The sequence below is a fragment of the Trichechus manatus genome, unplaced genomic scaffold (assembly GCF_000243295.1).
Source record: "Trichechus manatus latirostris isolate Lorelei unplaced genomic scaffold, TriManLat1.0 scaffold00153, whole genome shotgun sequence".
NCBI lineage: Eukaryota > Metazoa > Chordata > Mammalia > Sirenia > Trichechidae > Trichechus > Trichechus manatus.
This window is the reverse complement of record NW_004444089.1, coordinates 1,358,018-1,376,374: the sequence shown is the minus strand read 5'-3', so window position 1 is coordinate 1,376,374 and position 18,357 is coordinate 1,358,018. Positions and strand designations below refer to the sequence as shown.

The following is an 18,357-nucleotide window of genomic DNA, read 5'->3' as shown; positions in this document are numbered from 1 at the left end:
CTGTGGTTAATTTTTAAACAAGAAGGAGGGCTTTCTGTTTTAAAAGCATTACATCCTGAGCACGTTACAATTTACTAGCTCCAAAACGGGGTCTTGTGTTCACAAACCAGTGTTCTGAAACAGATTCACAGCCAGCGTCTGAATGGCATTGGCGGCCTTTGGTGACAATCATGTGGGCAGTGAGACACTATTAGGATCTGAGAGCACACAGATTTATTTAGAGGGAGAGTACCTTTTTGAAGACTGAAGGAAGAACTTTTCACCCCCTATTTTTGCCGACTCTTCCCTGTTCCAAGGTCCTTGTAACATGAGAAATACCTTCCTGGGTAACGACTCCGCCGACTTTTCTGAACGACAAGAGCTGTCAGCTGAGCACGCTGGCTGAAGCGCTAACTTCAGAGATACAGCCATACATTCAGTACTATAAACTGACACAGTCCCATTCAAATTCACAAGTGAAACAAACAAAACCAAAAAACCAAACTCACTGCCGTCGAGTTGATTTCAACTCATAGGGACCCTACAGGACAGAGCAGAACGCCCCATAGGATTTCCAAGGAGCGGCTGGTGGATTAGAACTGCCAACATTTTGGACAGCAGCTGAATGCCTAACCACTGTACCACCAGGGCTCCAATCAAATTCACAAGAGGCAAAGGCTAAAACACAAAATAACGTTAAAACCCAAGAAACGCAACCAAAACACAAAGCGCTCAAAGTGGAATCAACCTTCCTTGGCAGATGGGGCGGGTGTGAGGGGGGTGATGATGATGGTGCCGGAACCAATCAGAGGGGCTTTTACTTCTACAGACTGCGAGGATCACAGATGACACTAATCTGATGCATTGTTTTAAAAACGTCTATTCAAATTCATTTCTTTCGTTGGGGAGGCGTAGATCTTCTTTATTTTCATATTAAATGTAAATAATTTACAATTTCTCTGCCAGCCTAAAGTAAAACCTCAGCAGGTGTCGCCCAGCAGCAAACGGTTAACGGGGGGGGGGGGGCTCCCCTTCAGTTATGCGAAGACCACAGACAAGGAGAAACAGCATCACAGACGAAATGGTACACCCCAAGAGAAGGTCTGGAAAAGGAGTGTGCTTGAACTGATCAGCACCAGAAAAGTGATGCAGAGCTCTGCAACCAGAAAAAAATAGTAACTTCGCTTCCAAAGATCCCCAGCTGCTTTCAATCTTCATCTAAGAGTCAGTAAGTATTCTTTCTCCCAGATGCCTAGGCTCTGGTGTCAACAGAAAAGATTTCCACTGAATGTGCAGTTCAATAAGTAGAAAGGCATTCAGCGTCTTGTTGAACAGCGAAGTGCAATTTAATCTTCTATCTTTAGAAGTGGGGGATGGAAAGCTATTCCTGGAGCCCTCAAGAACGAACTAGACAGCTAGAGTAACTTAAAACCCGTGGCCATAGAGTTGATCCCAACTCATGGCGATCCCACGTATTACAGAGTAGAACTGCTCCACGGGGTTTTCTGGGCTGTCATCTTTACAGAAACAGATTGCCAGGCCTTTCTTCCACGGCACCACTGGGTGGGTTTGAACTGCCGATCTTCAGTTAGCAGTCTGGAGCACACCATCTGCGCCACCCAGAGTAACCTCCACTCTGCTCAACTGTAGGCCGGTTTCCGTCTCTACCTGCCCCTGTCCACACATCCCTCACCTAACGCGCTGTAGACACAGGACTTCTTTCCACCCCTCTCCCCCACTCACCATCCGCTAAAGCACCAGAACTTGCAACTGTCTTATCATCCAATTTTCGCTTACACAGGAATTTGATAGTGTGGGGAGCCTAACACACTGGATCTGGGAGGGTCCCTGGACCTTATACTTTACATTCAAAGTGCATCACGATGGGGCATTTCTAAATGCATAAGAAAGAAATTTCAGATCAATTCTACTCAACATTGAGCCAAAGGGATTCTCTATTTGGAAAAGATTTTTAAAATGTCAGTTCATACTGGGAACCAGAAAAAACAACCGCCGCCACAAAAGAACAAAAACACTACTCTGGGCAGCTGAGCGTGTGCGAGTGCAGGAATTGATCGGCACTGACAGAGAAGCTGGCAAAACACGAGCCACTCGGGTTTAATGGCAGCACGCATGGGATTTTATAACAAGGAGTAGCATGGAGGTAAACTACCACCTCTAGAGATGATGATTCACAAAAATCAAAAAGGTACAAAAGTTAATTGCAAAGGAGAATATTCAGTGGACAAAAAAAGAAAAAAAGGTTTATGTCTTCAACCTCCTAAGCAGGCAAAGAGGCCCAGGGGAAAGCAGGAGGAACAGGCACGTGGCCAACCAACAGGTGGACTCGCCATTAGATATATTTCAGCATGCCTAGCTGAGAGGTGTGGTCTAGCAATAGGAAAACCAGCACAGAAACTCTCCTGCTGTCTGCCAGCTACCCTACTCCAACCCCATGTAAAGCGGTTGATCAAACAGCACATAATTCCCAGAAGGCTGATGGGCTCTGCCATTTCCTGGCTGCCTTCAACTGCTTCACTGATTTGAGGATTGTAAGGGGAGACAGACAATAAGTGACAGCTCATACCGAAAATGCCAAGCAGTGGGAAGAGTCTACCACCTTCATCTCTACTTGGAATTCTACATTCAGATATCCAACACCCTTTAAGACACAGTCACATGGATGTCTAATAGTTATTTCAAATACAACACGGCCAAAACAAACTCTCCATTTCTTACCCTCTCCCCAATCCCTCTACTACTTCTCCATTTTAATTATCGCCAACACCACCTACCCAGCTGCTTGAGTCAAAAATCCAAGAGTGATGCTCTACTTTCCTCCAACGCTTCCCCCGAATCCATCACAAGACAGGTTGGCCATATGCCCAATACAGATTCTAAACAGAACCACTTTCTCCGTCTCCACTGCTACCACTTTCTCTGCATCCATCGTCTTCACTTGGACTATTCACAATAGCTTCCTCACTGGTTCCGTTTTTCCATCCTATCCCCCTATAATCCACATAGCTAGTCTTTCAAAACCATCTATCATCTCACACGAATTAAGAGTCTTAGAAACAACAACTCTGTATCATCTGGCCTCTCTCCCACTTCACTGCACACGACGCTCAACATTCCCGGCATTTTCAGTCTCTGAACATACGGAGCGTGGTCCTGCCTTGGGCACCAGGCTGTTCCTTCCATCTCAACAGTGTTTCCTCGGATGACCACTGGCAGGTTTCTGTCATGTCCTCAGAGAGGCATCCCAGACCGGCCAGTCTAAAGTAGTCACCCATCACTTTCTATCACATCACCCTACTTTTAATTTCCTAAAGAGCCCTTCTCATGAGCTGATATTTTTCTGGTTTATTTAATCCATTGTTTTGTCCCCCACTGAATCACAGTCCCTGCAAAAGTCAGGACCTCTCTTTTCACCACCGTATCCCCAGTGCCCAGACCTGTACTCGGACACTGCACACGCTTAATCAACACTGTTGACCAAAAGTCAGTCAGCCACTCAAGACACTACACTCCGTACCAAGAGGGATGAGAAAGGCGTGTCCAGCCTCGGTTCTAAACAGCTGCAGCTTGAAAGGTATGTGTGACAAGAATGTGGCTGGTCACGCCAGTGTATTCGTAACAGGGCTCTTGAAAGGAATGTTTATTTCCACAAGTTCCTGCCAGTTCCACTTTCTTTTGGAAAATCACTGCCGATCTGGAAAATGAGGAGGGGTGGTAGCCGTATGATGGGGATGTCGATGACGGTGATGACAGCTCTCACAGAGTCTCTACTGATGACCCTCAAAACGACTCTGGCCAAGCAAACACTATAACCTGCACTTTTACAGATGAGTTAGAGAGGCGCAGAGGAACAAGGAACTGGCTGGGCACACAGCTCCCCTCACTCAGCCACACTCCAGACAAGATGATCCACGTGCGTGTCAAATCCACTCATCCATGGTGGCGACAAAGACCACCTGTGAGCAGCATCTCGGTGTCCCAGAAGAGACTTGTTTCCCCAAGCTGTCTCATGATGTGATAGACAGAAGAGAGAAAATCAAACAGTAAACAGGCTAGAAGCCCGGTTCACTTCACAGGAGACAGTACAGGTTTTAAGCCCAGGTCACAGCCTCAAAGAAACCAGGCTTTAGGAAATCATGTGACTTCCCCCTCCCCCTCCCATTTTTCTAAGTAGAGCTAGGGGAAAACAGGCCTAAACTAGTAAGCACAGAGCAAATACTGGTCCAGTAATTATGAAAATGTTTAATTAATCAGCTTAGAACGTTGAGTTTCCCGTTGTCCTCTGCACCCCACAGCAATAAATACCCCATTTCTAAACCACTAACCTTGTGAGTTCTTCTTGGAGCTGTGCGTGGTCAGGTGGAAAGAATTTCACCACAAACTTAACAACAACATGCTTTGGCCCTACAGAAGAAGAAAAGCAGTCAGGCATTTATGCATCTGTGTTTCAAACGCCATTAAAGAAAAAGACCGTCCAGGGTATATTATACACCAAATAGTGACTCTCGTTCCCAGCAACCAAGAGTACGTCTGCCAGCTCCCAAGTCTCTTAACAACTGGCCAAATACAACTGCTTATTCACGCTTTCATAGTGTGGGGAAACACAGCTTTAAAAAAAAAAAATACTTTGACGAGATATTAAACCCTTTTCTCTGGAGCCTTAAAGTGGACCTAGGTTTTTAAAAATCATTTTTGTCCTTAGAAATTTACCTAATTAGCAGCCTTTATCCAAATATAAGCTTTAAACAATCTAAGAATGAGATAATAGAAATGTAAATCAGTGGATGTAATTTATGTGATTTTAAAAAATAATGTAACTATCTCCAAGGTCCAGTGGCTCATGTGTTGGTCAAACATGTACCCAGCACCTGTGCGTCAGGTGCCCCCAAGCTCTGGAGATAAAACAGAAACAAGACACGGCCCTGCCTTTGCCACAGTCAAAGCCTCTCCTAAGCGTCTTAACAACTACCTCGTCAGGAGTTGAGACAAAATCAGAAAGTAGATTGGGGGTTGCGGAGAGACTTTGAACAAGATGAATTACACTTCCATTCAGATTAAAACAGAACATCAAATAGATTATAAAGTGAGAACAATCATGCCTCTTCATGAAACCAAATAGAAAATAAAATGATTACAGAATTAAAAATTGGGTCAGCCTCTTTTGTCATGATGTGCAGCCATATAGGCCATCTGGAATGACAGCAATGAGTTCACATTCTGTGAAACGTAAGGTACTTACTAACTGTAATGAGGAGCCCTGGTGGTGCAGTGGTTAAGAGCTCATATAATGAAGTCCAAGGAGCCCTGGTGGCACAACAGTTAGGCACTGGACTGCTAACCAAAAGGTTAGTGGTTCGAACCCACCTAGTGGCTCTGCAAAAGACTGGGTAATCTGCTCCCATAAAGCTCACAGCCTAGGAAACCCTGTGGGGCAGGTCTCCTCTTCACATGGGGTCGCTATAAGCTGGAATCAACTTGACGGAAATGGGTTTGGTTTCTGGTTTGTGCTCCTCAGGCTTTCACTGTCCCGCACGCTCCCTTGTCCGCCAGTGGCTGGAGGGATCTTGTCTCCGTTGCCTCGCTTTCTTCCTTTCCGTTTTCATAGAGGTTTTGAATCCTACCTCTCTAAGAAAGGAACCCTGCTGAGCACAGTGGTTAAGTGCTCGCCTGCTAACTGAAAGGTCAATGGTTCGAACCTACCAGCTGCTTCGAGGGAGAACGATGTGGTAGTATGCTTCCATAAAGATCTATAGCTTTGGAAACCCTACAGGGCCGTTCTATTCTGTCACGTGGAGTTACTATGAGTTGGAATCAACTCGACAGCACCCAGCAACAACAACAACATAATGAAGTCTGATTTTATGAGAAATATTATAGCAGCAGAAAATGTCTTTTTGTTCTATTTTTCACTATCACAAAAATATGGACACTCTCTGGGATAACACATTCAAATTTAGAAAAAGACCAAATAAGAGATGTTACGAGGTACACTGTCAGCATATATACAAAATTAGGAGAAAAAAATAAAACACGAGGTAGGGAAAAACTGAAGCCAAGAGAGTCCGGGCTTCTTGTCCCTAATTACTCTAAAAATTAGCAGAAACCCTCACGTGCCAATGCCGGAGCATGAAATAGCAGGGGCGAAAACGCGAAGACCTGGAACAGCCGCACTATTTCCTTTCAGCGATTTTCACAGACACTGAATTTTAATGAGGCTGCTCGGAGCCTTAGCAAACCTGTAGCTAGGGAGGCGCTAGCACTAAAATGCAAAAGGCCAGCCTTGTTGCACGGCCGGTCAGAGCACGGGGAGAGATGAGAAAGACAACAGCCCGTCCAATCCCGACCTGGCCAGACGCTGTCTTCAGGGTCCGCGCTGGGTAATGCGCTAAAGAGATACCTTTCCGCCATTACACATCCCGTCGTTAACCGTCCCAGGGACAAGCGCAATCCTTCTGGCCTCTGTGCTACTTCTGCCCACGAGGCCTGGGGGCTTCTCTCAGCAGTGTGTCCCCACAACTTAGTCACCTGCCAGCCCCCCTGAGGACACCCAGTAAGTGTTGAAGAAATGATGGTCTTTTCATTTTTGGCATCAATAATTAATTTAAATTATAAAAGACCAACATCAATTTCAATTGCATAAAGGCCACACAGACACACTGTATGTTTATTACGTTCATATAAATTGCCGTAAGTGGCCCCAGTGGGGTTTTTTAAACAGACATAAAATCTATCCCACAAATTATTTGAGTTCCATGCTCATCAAGTCCCCGGGTGGTGTAAACTGCTAACAAGCTCAGCAGCTAACCAAAATTATGGAGGTTTGAGTTTACCCAGAGGTGCCTGGGAAGAAAGGTCTGGTGATCTACTTCTGAAAAATCAGTCATTGAAAACCCCAGGGAGCACAGTTCTGTCTGGACATGCATGGGGTCACCATGAGTCAGAAGTGACTCGATGGCAGTTACTCCTCTCCCAACCAGAAAACCAGACCAGCTGCTGTCCAGTCCATTCTGACTCACGGAGACCACACGTGTCAGGATAGAGCTGTGCACCACAGGATTTTCAGTGGCTGATGTTTGGGAAGTAGATCGTGAGGCCTTTCTTCCGAGGCACCTCACTTAACCGTTTGCACCACCCAGGAACCCCACTCCTCTCCTGTTGTTGATGTTAGCTGCCATAGAGTGGGCTCCTGATTCACAGCGCCCCCAAGTGTTACAGATTAGAACAGCCCTATAGGGTTTTCTTGGCTGTAATCTTTACGGCAGCAGATCGCCAGGCCTGTCTTTTGCAGTACCACTGGGTGGATTTGAACCGCCAACCTTTTGGACATCAGTTGATAGTAAACCACTCGCACCACCCAGGCTCCTCACTCCTCTCTTAAACCTGTTGTTGCTGAGGCGATCAATAACCATCGCGACCCTACAGGACAGGGCAGAACTGCCCCACAGGGCTTCCAAGGCTGTAATCTTTACGGAAACAAACTGCCACAGCTTTCACCTGTGGAGCAACTGGTGGGTTCGAATCATCAACCTTTCGGTTAGCAGCCGAGTGCTTAACCACTGCGCCACCAGGGCTCCTTCCTCCTCTCTTAACCCATAAAAACCAAACCCACTTCCATCAAGTCAATTCTGACTCATAGTAACCCTACAGGACAGAGGAGAACTGCCCCATAGGGTTTCCATGGAGTGCCTGGTAGATCTGAACGGCTGACCTTCTGGTCGGCAACCGAGCTCTTAACCACTGCACCACCAGGGCTTCACTCCTCTCACAGACCCCCCTTAATCTTTTCTCTCTAGTACACAGTCTAGGTACACCCCACAATCTCTTCGAGTTCTGCTTGCCATTAAGATAAACACACACACACACACACACATACACACTAAATTTTGAGCACATTATTCTTCCAAACAACACTTGCCTCCTGATTTCACAGGCTCTGAAGAAGCAGGACAGAAAACCTAAAAAGGGTTTTATGAATAAATGGCTCTACCCGTCCCTTTCAAAAATGACAGTAAGATACGCTGGCATAGCCAGGACAAGCCAAATTATTCTGCGGCTTAATAACATGCTTTAGTTGTTGATCAAAATGGTATTTGATTTTCCAAGTGAGGTTTTGATTACCAGATTGTTACATATTACAGTTGCAGAAGATACATTTTAACAGTACATAGATGCATCAATGATGAAAAGCAATCAAGGTGTAAGGAAAGAATCTGTATCCTCAGCACTTGATTATCAGAGCAAAAGATGTCTAAACAATGAAACAACTGGTTTTATATTCAACATCACTGATAAACATACAGTATATACTTACTTCTAATCTGTTTCACAATAGGTTTTAAGAGATCCAGCCATACCTGAAAGGGAGAAAAAGAAGAGAAAGATTAAGACATAAGATCTTAATGAAACAGTGTCAGTATTTTGAGACTTTATTTGAATCTGTTTAAAATAAAAATATTTTTGAGAATTTTGAAGCCATCTGTTTTTCTTCTCTAGAATGTCATATCTTAAATTGTTTAGAACTTTTTTCTTTTCTTTTTTTAACTGTTGTACTTAAGTTTACAATTCAGGTTAGTTTCTCATACAAAAATTTATACATACATTGTTATGTGACCCTAATTGTTCTGCCCATACTGTGATAGCACGCTCCTCCTTTCCACCCCTGATTTTCCGTGTCCTAAATTGTTTATAACTTTTATAGAACTGATCCTAATTTGCTAATACTATGCCTGAGCCCTGGTGGCGCAGTGGTTAAGTGCTCAGCTGCTAACTGAAAGGTCAGTGGTTCAAACCCATCAGCTGCTCCACGGGAGAGAGATGCGGCAGTCTATTTCCATAAAGATTACAGCCTTGGAAACCCTATGGGCAGTTCTACTCTGTCCTACAGGGTCACGATGAGTCAGAATTGACTCGACAGCAACGGGTTTGGGTTTTTGGTTTTTATTCTAGAGTCTGAAAATCGAAATCTCTTCTTAAAAAAAAAAAAAAAATCCAAACCAGTTGCCGCCGAGTCTATTCAGACTCATGGCGACCCTGGGTGCTTCAGAGTAGAATTACACTCCGTAGGGTTTTCAGTGATGGTGATCTTTCAGAAGTAGATTGCCAGGCCTTTCTACTGAGGCACCTCAGGGTGGATTTGAGCCACCAACCTTTCGGTTAGTAGCCAAGTGCTTAACCATTTGCACCACCCAGGGACTCCACAATCTCTCCTGGACTCATACAAATAATTCACATAGTTAACTAAGAATCTTCCTTCTCTTACTTGTACTTGTATCATAGCTAATCAGAAAATATTAAGGAATAATCACATACCTAGCTACAAGCTGAGTGAAATATGCATGCTCCTTACTGAAAATTACTACACGTACATAGAGAATAGCACATTTTTTGAGGGCTATGGAAAAGGAATAAATATTTATTGAACACCACCTCTGTATCAGGCATTACAGGTAAGCTATTTACCTCTCAAAACAAGGCCAGAGGGATTCTTGTTAGCCAGGAGAGAAATCTGAGTCTTTCAGAGGCTAAATAATTTGTCCAAAGTCCCTTAGCCACAGAGTGGAACGGCTAGTCTGAAATCAGGTCTGTCCAGCTTCAAAGCCCGTACTCTTCTTACATTCATGTCCCTTAGCATGTAGTTTGAGTGGCAAAATTTCAAATAAAAGCGAAACCAGCTGTCCTCATTAATAGGGCAAATTAACCATACCATCTCCATTTTGGAAGTCTCAGGGCGGTGCAAACAGTTAAGGACTTGACCACTAGCCACAAGGCTGGCTGTTTAAGCCCACCCAGAGGCGCCTCAGAAGACAGGTCTGCCGATCTGCTTTCTGAAGGATCACAGCCTGGAAACCCTGCAGAACAGTTCTACTCTGCACTCACGGGGTCACCAAGAACTGGAATCAACTCAACGAAACTCACAACAATGATTCCCATTTCACATTTTCTTTTCTTTAAACTACTCTAGTTTTGAACCTGTGATCATTTGAAAGGGTTCTACTGCAACTCACGTTTGCATATTTGACAAAGCAAGGGTGGTATGTCAAATATAAAAGGGTTTTATAAATAAACTTGAAAAAGAAAAATACCCCTATAGAAGACTATGCAAAGAACACAAACAGGTAGTTCATAAAGAAACTACGCCAAGGGCTAAGATGGAAATGTTCACGTTCAGAAGAAATCTGCACTAGAAATGCAAATTAACACAATGAAATACCATTTTCAGCCATTGAATTTACATCGAGATTTGCCTGTATACATACATGTGTATTTGAATTTTACAATACCCAAGGCTGGCAAGGGTGCTTGGAAACGGGCATTGTCTTACCCTACTGGTGGATGTATGAATTGATACAACTTTTCTGGAAACTAATTAGGAATAATTATCAAATTGCTAGAAAGTATTCCCATAAATACTCGTTAATCCAGTAATTCCACTTCTGTAGATTATGCATTTATGCACACAAAGGTTTATGTACAAGGAATGTATATCTAATATATATGTGAAAAAGTTTACAATAACCTAAATGACAACAAGGAATGGTTAAATAAAAGAGTATTAATCTATATGGCAGAATGGCATGCAGGCATTAAAAATTATGTTCTTGATGAATATTTAAGAATGTAGGAAAATATATTTGGAAAGTTGGAGGATGCTCCTCTCTTTTTGTCTGCCTTCCACATTATCCAGGTTACCTTAAATGAGCAGTCATCATCCCCATAAAGAAAAAACTAAAATTTTAAATTTCTACTTGTTCAAGTGTTCCTCGCAGTTTTCAAGTAAGATTTTATAATACAATTCTCATTCCTATATTCCCCATTCCCTACCACTCTTCTAGAAGAGAAAAAATAGTAGCTTTAGTTGACTTAAGATGACCTGTTATGCTCCTAGCCTCAACCTTTAAGTGGGAGAGAATAATCATCAATAACAGCACTTATTCCTTTTCCCCCAACAATCCTCTAAGACAGATATTTGACAGACATAAAAATTGAGATTCAGAGAATAGCTGCCCAAAGCTGGAATTCAAACGCTGCTCTTCAAGTTCATTTATTCTTTTGACAAAACATTCCTGGGGCCCTACCGTGTGAGGCACCATGCTAGGCTCTGGGAGCCTCATGACAACAAAAACAATCGTGGTCCCTGCTTCACGGAGTTTACAGTTGACCAAGGAAGACGGACAGGAACCAAAACTTTTTCTTACAAACTTAACAAGTACGCGAGACAAACGAATCACACCAGGGTCCCAGAGTGCTCCGAGGGTCTGGGACAGAGAAGGGCCGGAGACAGTGGGGGGTTGGAGATGGGGGGAAGCGCCCAGAAAATACTGACAATGTGGTAAGATATAAAGCGAAAGGGAGGTGAGAAGGACGTATTAAGGGACGCAGTAATAACCCTCGTCCAGACACCTCAGGTGAAAAAGGCCAGCATGACTGCAGAGCAAGGTGCGGACGGGGCTTTGTCCTTACCCTAAGAGCAATGGAAAGGATCTGAAGCACGGGGCTGACATGGCCAGATTTGCATTTCATGAAGATTTTTCTGGCAGTGTGAGAATAGATCAGAAGGGACCAGAGTGGACGCAGGCTGGTCTGTTGCAATTATCCAGGCAGGAGATGACAGCGTGTTGGACAAAGAGGACAAAAGCGGAGTTGGGGGAGAAGTGGGTGGACTCACAAAATACCTAAGAGATAAAAACCAATGGGGTTCACTGATGGGCCGGACATAGAGGCTGAGGGAGGACATGATGCCAGCGTGACATGTGATTTCTGCCGTCGGCATCTGGGGGGTAGTGATGCCATTCACTCTAGCAGGGAGCACTGGAGTAAGGGCTAGGACTGAGGGGCTCTAGCCTCATTGATTGATTTTGAGGTATATCTGGATCACCACTGTCAGTCTGTCATACTGTGGTGGCTTGCATGTTGCTATGATGCTGTAAGCTATACCACCGGTATTTCAAATACCGACAAGGTCACTCATGGTGGACAGATTTCAGCAGAGCTTCCAGACTGACAGATTAGGAAGAAAGGCCTAGTGATCTACTTCCAAAAATTAGCCAATGAAAACCCTATGGATCCCAACAGAACACTGTCCAATATAGTTCTGGAAGATGAGCAAATTTATCAACTATCATGAAGACAGCAGGGGACTGGGCAGTGTTTCATCCTGTTGTACATGTATCAGAGCCAACTTAACAACAACTAATAATAATAATAAACAGTAGGATCACCAAGGAGGAGATGACTTGGAAATGAGTGAGCTGGACACCCTCGTCTGGAGCTCAGAGGAGAAGTTCTGGCTGGAGAACTCACACTGAGAAGTCACCAGCACCCTCAGTCCGTGGGGAGGGGAGGGGAGGAGAGGTGATGCGCTGCTGGGGTAGAGTACACAGAAAGAAAAGATGTGAGTACTGACACACTCCTTCACCATGTAACAGCCAGGTGGAAGCAGGTGAGGATAAACGGAATATAAGGACAGAGTTGTGTCATGGAAGTCACAGGGAAGACAGTCTTTCCAAAAGGAAGAAATATTAACAGCTGTTGAAAGGTCAAGTAAGCTGAGAACTAGAGTATCTGCTGATCACTTGATGCAGTGACGGGTCTGAGAGTCTGATGGGAGGCGAAGAGGCAGGAAGGATAAACGAGTTTTTCAAGAAGCTTGGCTGTGAAGGAGAGACAAGAGATAGAATGGAGGAAGGAGTGGGTAAGGGATCAAATGAGGGTATTGATCATTTGCTTGTTTTTAACGGGAAAGACCTGCGTGCATTTTAAAAGGACAGAGGTTGAAAATATGAGCAAAAAGGGGTAACTCATGTCGTAAGAGACATAAGACAACGTGAAGAGGTAAATCTAAAACACAGGTGGAGACATTGGCTTGAGACAGAAAGAAGAATACCCCTCTGACTGGATGGGAGACAATCTGTTGCCAAGGAGCCGATTCTCATTCATGGCAACCCCATGTTTATCAGAGAACTGAAGTCCACAGGGTTTTCAATGACTACAATCTTATGGAGAAAGGAGCCCTGGTGGTGCAATGGTGAAGCGCTCGGCTGGTAACCGAAAAGTTGGCTTTTGAGCCCGCCCAGAGGCTCCTCAGGAGAAAGGACCTAGGATCTGCTTCCAGAAAGACTGCAGCCAAAAAAAAAAAAAATCCTATCGGACAGTTCTACTTTGTTACATGCCATCACTATGAGTCGGAATGGCCCTACAGCACCCAATAACAACAACAATAGCGATCTTACTGAAGTAGATGGCTAGGCCTTTTTTCCACAACATCACTGGGTGAGTCTGAACTGCCAACCTTTTGGTTAGTAGCCAAGCACAAACCATTTGCGTGACCCAGGGACCTAAGAGAGACAAGGATAGGATAATGACAGATATACAGAAAAAAAAAAAAAAAAAAAAAAGAACCAAACCTGATGAGGTCAACCCTATAGGATACAGTAGAAATGCCCCATAGGGTTTCCAAGGAGCAGCTGGTGGATTTGAACTGTTGACCTTTTGGTTAGCAGCTGGGCTCTTAACCACTGCGCCACCAGTGCTCCATGACAGATATAAGTTAAGTGTACACTTCTGTGTCAGGAAGATAAGAAAGTTCCTATCTGACACTTTCTGTTTCGTCTGTAAACGAGAGAGCTGGGGGATTGAGGCTGGTGGAGAGGGCTGAAACAGTCGCTGTGTTGCGTGGGAGTGAGCTAACCGAGAACTCCAGTGGAGTTCCCCAGGGCTGTGAGTGCCCGTTCAAGTGCCTGCTGTCCCACACTCTCTTGGCCTTTACTGTTGTCTCAGGCGAAGCATCAGTGAGATCTGTCACCACTGCCAATTCTGTCATAGAAGCTGCCTAAACTTCCGCAAACTACACAGGACAACACCAGCACGTTTTGGCAACGTAGCTGCGAATTTTGCAAATTGTTTTAAAACATCTCTACTTTGTTTTTGCCGTTTCTGTGGAAAGCATCAAATGCAAGCACCAATTTGAGCCAACTGAGCATGTGGTTTTATAACATGCAGGTCTGGGAACATAAGACTGGCCTGGATTAATCAGCCCATTGGTAAAGCTCTCCAGCAATAATGCCACAAGGTATCGATCATATCACAACTGAATTAGCCTGGATGAAAACTCACGGCCTGTGAGAACCTATCTATTTATCAGTCAGATTGATACCTGCAGAGCTGGGAGAGGGAGACCTTGTACATACAGATCTTAATCCACTCTAAATGGATGAGGTGGAACTAGCAAGAGGAAGAAATGGTTGCTGCTTGTCTAAAGAGTTAAAATCTTGAAGTTGACATACAGAGAGGGCTACAGGAAAGCAATTTAAACTGGTCCAGGTCATCCTAGCCAAGTCACTTGCTCACTTAGCCTAGGCAGAGCAAAAACAAGTTCCTCATGAGTAAAAAGGCAACAAAACACCATAATCTTTCTTTCCCTGTCAGCAGATCTCTAGAGGGATCCATTTATAATTACCTGTCTCTAGCCCTGGTGGCGCAGTGGTAAAGAGCATGGCTGCTAACCAAAAGTTCGGCAGTTCAAATCTACTGGCCACTCCTTGGAAACCCTAAGGGGCTGTTCTACTCTGACCTGTAGAGTCGCTATGAGTTGGAATCAACCTGACAGCAACGGGTTTGGTTGTTTTTTTAGCCCCAGCAGGAGCCCTTGTGGCATGGTGGTTAAAGGCTCAGCTGCTACCTGAAACGTCCATAGTTCAAACCCACTAGCTGCCCTGTGGGAGAAAGGTGTGGCAGTCTGCTTCCGTAAAGATTTACAGCCTTGGAAACCCTACAGAGGAAGTTGTACTCTATCCTCTAGAGTTACTATGAGTTGGAATTGACTCAATAGCAATGGGTTTGGTTTCTTTTTTTTTGGTTTATTACTTTTTAGAAATTTCCATTTCTGGTCAAAATAGAGTAACAGGGACCAGATTTACTCCTGAAAAACTGGACAAAATACATAACACAGCAGATCTGAAAACAATGGACATCAGTCAACAAGAAACAGTGATTTCTAAGAGACAGGGAAAAAAAAGCAACACTCATGACGCCTAGGACTGCCCCTGCCTATTGACCTGAGAGAGCTCCCAGGCCGTGGTGGAGGGAGCAGGAACACAGGCAGAATCTGGCAAAACTCGAGCTGAGGAGATGCAGCTGAGCGTATGGGGAGACCAGTGTGGACAGAGTACCAGGCAGTAGAGAGTGGCACAGAGATAGAATTTAGGGGTCTACAGAGGCCTGTCCTTGAGTAATCAGCTGAGTACCAATCAGTGCATGTGTGTGAAGAAAATACCTGATGCCGGCAGAAGACCACGGGAAAGGATTAGGGGTAACAGTGTCTGGTGCTCACAGAGGGCCAGGAATATTACTTACTCCTACCAGCTAGGATGGAAAAATCTCATGATTCTGCGAGGGAGGACACTGGGTAGAATACTGAAGGGTCATGCCTTAGTAGTGGGAAATAATTAGTCCCAGACTATGCACTATTCCAAGCAGCTCTGGTGACGCAATGGTTAAGTGCTCGGCTGCTAACCAAAACTTTGGTGATTTGAACCCACCCAGCAACTCCGGGGGAGAAAGACTTGGAGATCTACTTCCGTATTGATTACCGCCAAGAGAAACCCTATGGGGCAATTCTACTCTGTCACATGGGGTTGCTGTGAGTAGAAATCAACTCAGTGGCACCTAAACAGCATTCACTATTCCAGTCTCACCTAACAAGTCTTAAAAGCAAGATCCAAAGGGGCCAAAGTGTTTCCAAATAACTGCATCCCAGAAAAAACTCAATAAAATGTACAGGAATATATATTTTATACATATTCAGCACCCAAAAAGGTAAAACTCACAATGTCTGGTATTCAATAAAAAATCACCAGGCATGCAAACAAGCAGGAAAATATGAACCATAATGAGACAAAAATAAATAAAACTCAATTAATCAAAACTGACCTAGAAATGATACAGAAGTTTGAATTTGCAGACAAGAATTTTAAAAGTTATTACAACTGATGTTCATATGTTCAGAAAGTTAAGTAGAGATGCTGAAGACACATACAAACTAAACTTCTAGAGATGAAAACTACATTGTGTGAGATAAAAAGATACACTGGACATGATTAACAGAAGATTAGCCGTTGCAGATAAAAAATATTAACAAACTTGAAGACCTGCAATAGAAACAATACAATATGAAACAGAAAAACTAATAATAAATTAACAGAGCATCAGTGAACTACAGGACAATTTTAAGCAGCTTAATATACATGTAATTGAAATCCTCAAAGGAGAAGAGACGGGAAGGGGAATACTATTAGTAATGGCCAAAAATTTTCCAAATTTGATGAAACTTTTAAACCCACAGATCCAAGAAGCTCAGAGAAACTCAAGCATAAGAAATATGGAAGAAAAAAAAAAAAAAGAACTACATGAAAGCACATTATACTCAGATTGCTCGAAAGCAATGATAAAGAGACAATCATAAAGGCAGCCAGAGGAGAAAAAGACACACTACCCACAGAGGAATAATTATAAGGATGAAAACAGATTTCTTGTTGGAAACAACGTTCACACAAGTGTAGTGGAGCAGTATCTTTAAAATACTGAAAGGGGGAAAATGCATCTTACAATTCTACAACTACCAAAAAATATCTTTCAAAAACAAAGGCAAATAAATACTTTTTCACACATACAAAAGCTGAGAGAATTAATAACCAGCAGACCAAATACGAATTGATGCCTTTGATTTATGGTGTTGACGAAGAATATTGAATATATCATGGACTGCCAGAAGAACAAACAAATCTGTCTTGGAAGAAGTACAGCCACAATGTTCGTTTAGAAGCATGGATGGTGAGACTTCGTCTCACATACTTTGGACATACTACCAGGAGGGACCAGTCCCTGAAGAAGGACATCATGCTGGGTAAAGTAGAGGGTCAGCAAAAAAGAGGAAGACCCTCAACAAGATAGAGTGACACAGTGGCTGCAACAATGGGCTCAAACATAACAACGATTTTAAGGATAGTGCAGGATCAGGCAGTGTTTTGTTCTGTTATATACAGGGTTGCTATGAGTCAGAACTGATTCAATGGCACCTAACAACAATAGATTTGCACAACAAGAAATGTTAAAGGAAGTCCTTTAAGGCGAAGGGAAATGATATCAGATGGAAATCCAGATCTACATACAGGAATGAGGATCACCAGAAATGGTATCTGCATGTATAAATACATAAAATGCTTTTTCTTAGAGTAACAATGTAGTGAGGGGTTTACAACATGTAAAATGTATGACAACAATAACAAAAAGACCAAGAAGGAAGAAATGGAAGTATACTGTTGCAAGTTTCTTATAATATACTTGAGGTGGTACGATATCACCCGAAGGCAGACTGTGATAAGTATACTACATACTCTAAAGCCACTACTAAAATTACAAATCAAAAACTATAGTTAATAAAGCCAACAAGGGAGATAATATGGAATCATCAAAGTATTCAATTAATCAAAAGGAAGGCAGAAAATGGAACAAAACCAGACAAACAATAAGGTGACAGATTTAAACCGTATCAATAATTACATTAAATGTAAATGGTCTAAACACCTGTCTTAGTTATCTAGTGCTGCTATAACAGAAATACTACAAGTGAGTGGCTTTAACAAACAGAAGTTTACTTTCTCACAGTTTAGGAGGCTTGAAGTCCAAATTCAGGGTGCTGGCTCCAGGGGAAGGCTTTCTCTCTCTGTCGGCTCTGGAGGAAGGTCCTTGTGTTGTTGAGCTTCTGCTCCTGGGAGATCTTCATGTGGCTTGGCATCTCTCTTAACCTCTCTTTGCTTCTAGCTTGCATTTAATCTCTTTATCTCAAGAGATTGACTCAAGACACACTCTGCACTAACCGTGTCTCATAAACATAACAAAGACGACCTATTCCCAAATGGGGTTATAACCACCGATATACCAAAAAAAAAAAAAAAAAAAAAAAACCCCACTGCCATTGAGTGGATTCTGACTCACAGTGACTCTACAGCGACTCTTTAGGACAGAGGAGAACAGCCCCATACGGCTTCCAAGGAGCGCTTGGTGGATTCAAACTGCCGACCTTTTGGTTAGCAGCTGTAGCTCTTAACCACTACACCACCAGGGTTTCCAAACCACAGGTATAGAGGTTAGGATTTACAAGACATATTTTTGGACATGCAATTCAATCCATAACAACACCTCCAATTAAAAGGTAGAGATTGTCAGGCTGGATTAAAAAAACAAAAAGCAAGACTCAGTTGTGTGCTACATATAAGAAACACACATCAAGTATAAAAACACAAATTGGTTTAAAGTGAAAGAATGGGAAAAAGACATATTATGTCAATATTAATCATACAC

General features: G+C 43.3%; 1 protein-coding gene across 1 annotated transcript in view; it reads right to left on the bottom strand.

Moving 5' to 3' along the window:
* FARP1 (FERM, ARH/RhoGEF and pleckstrin domain protein 1) overlaps positions 1-18,357 on the bottom strand; it is a 292,761-nt gene that overhangs the window by 109,553 nt on the left and 164,851 nt on the right. Inside the window, exons 3-4 of the mRNA XM_023740318.1 lie at positions 8,312-8,354; positions 4,326-4,404 (exon numbers count right to left, since the gene is read on the bottom strand). Of these exons, the coding sequence (XP_023596086.1) occupies positions 4,326-4,404; positions 8,312-8,354 (122 nt within the window). The remainder of the gene's footprint in view (positions 1-4,325; positions 4,405-8,311; positions 8,355-18,357) is intronic.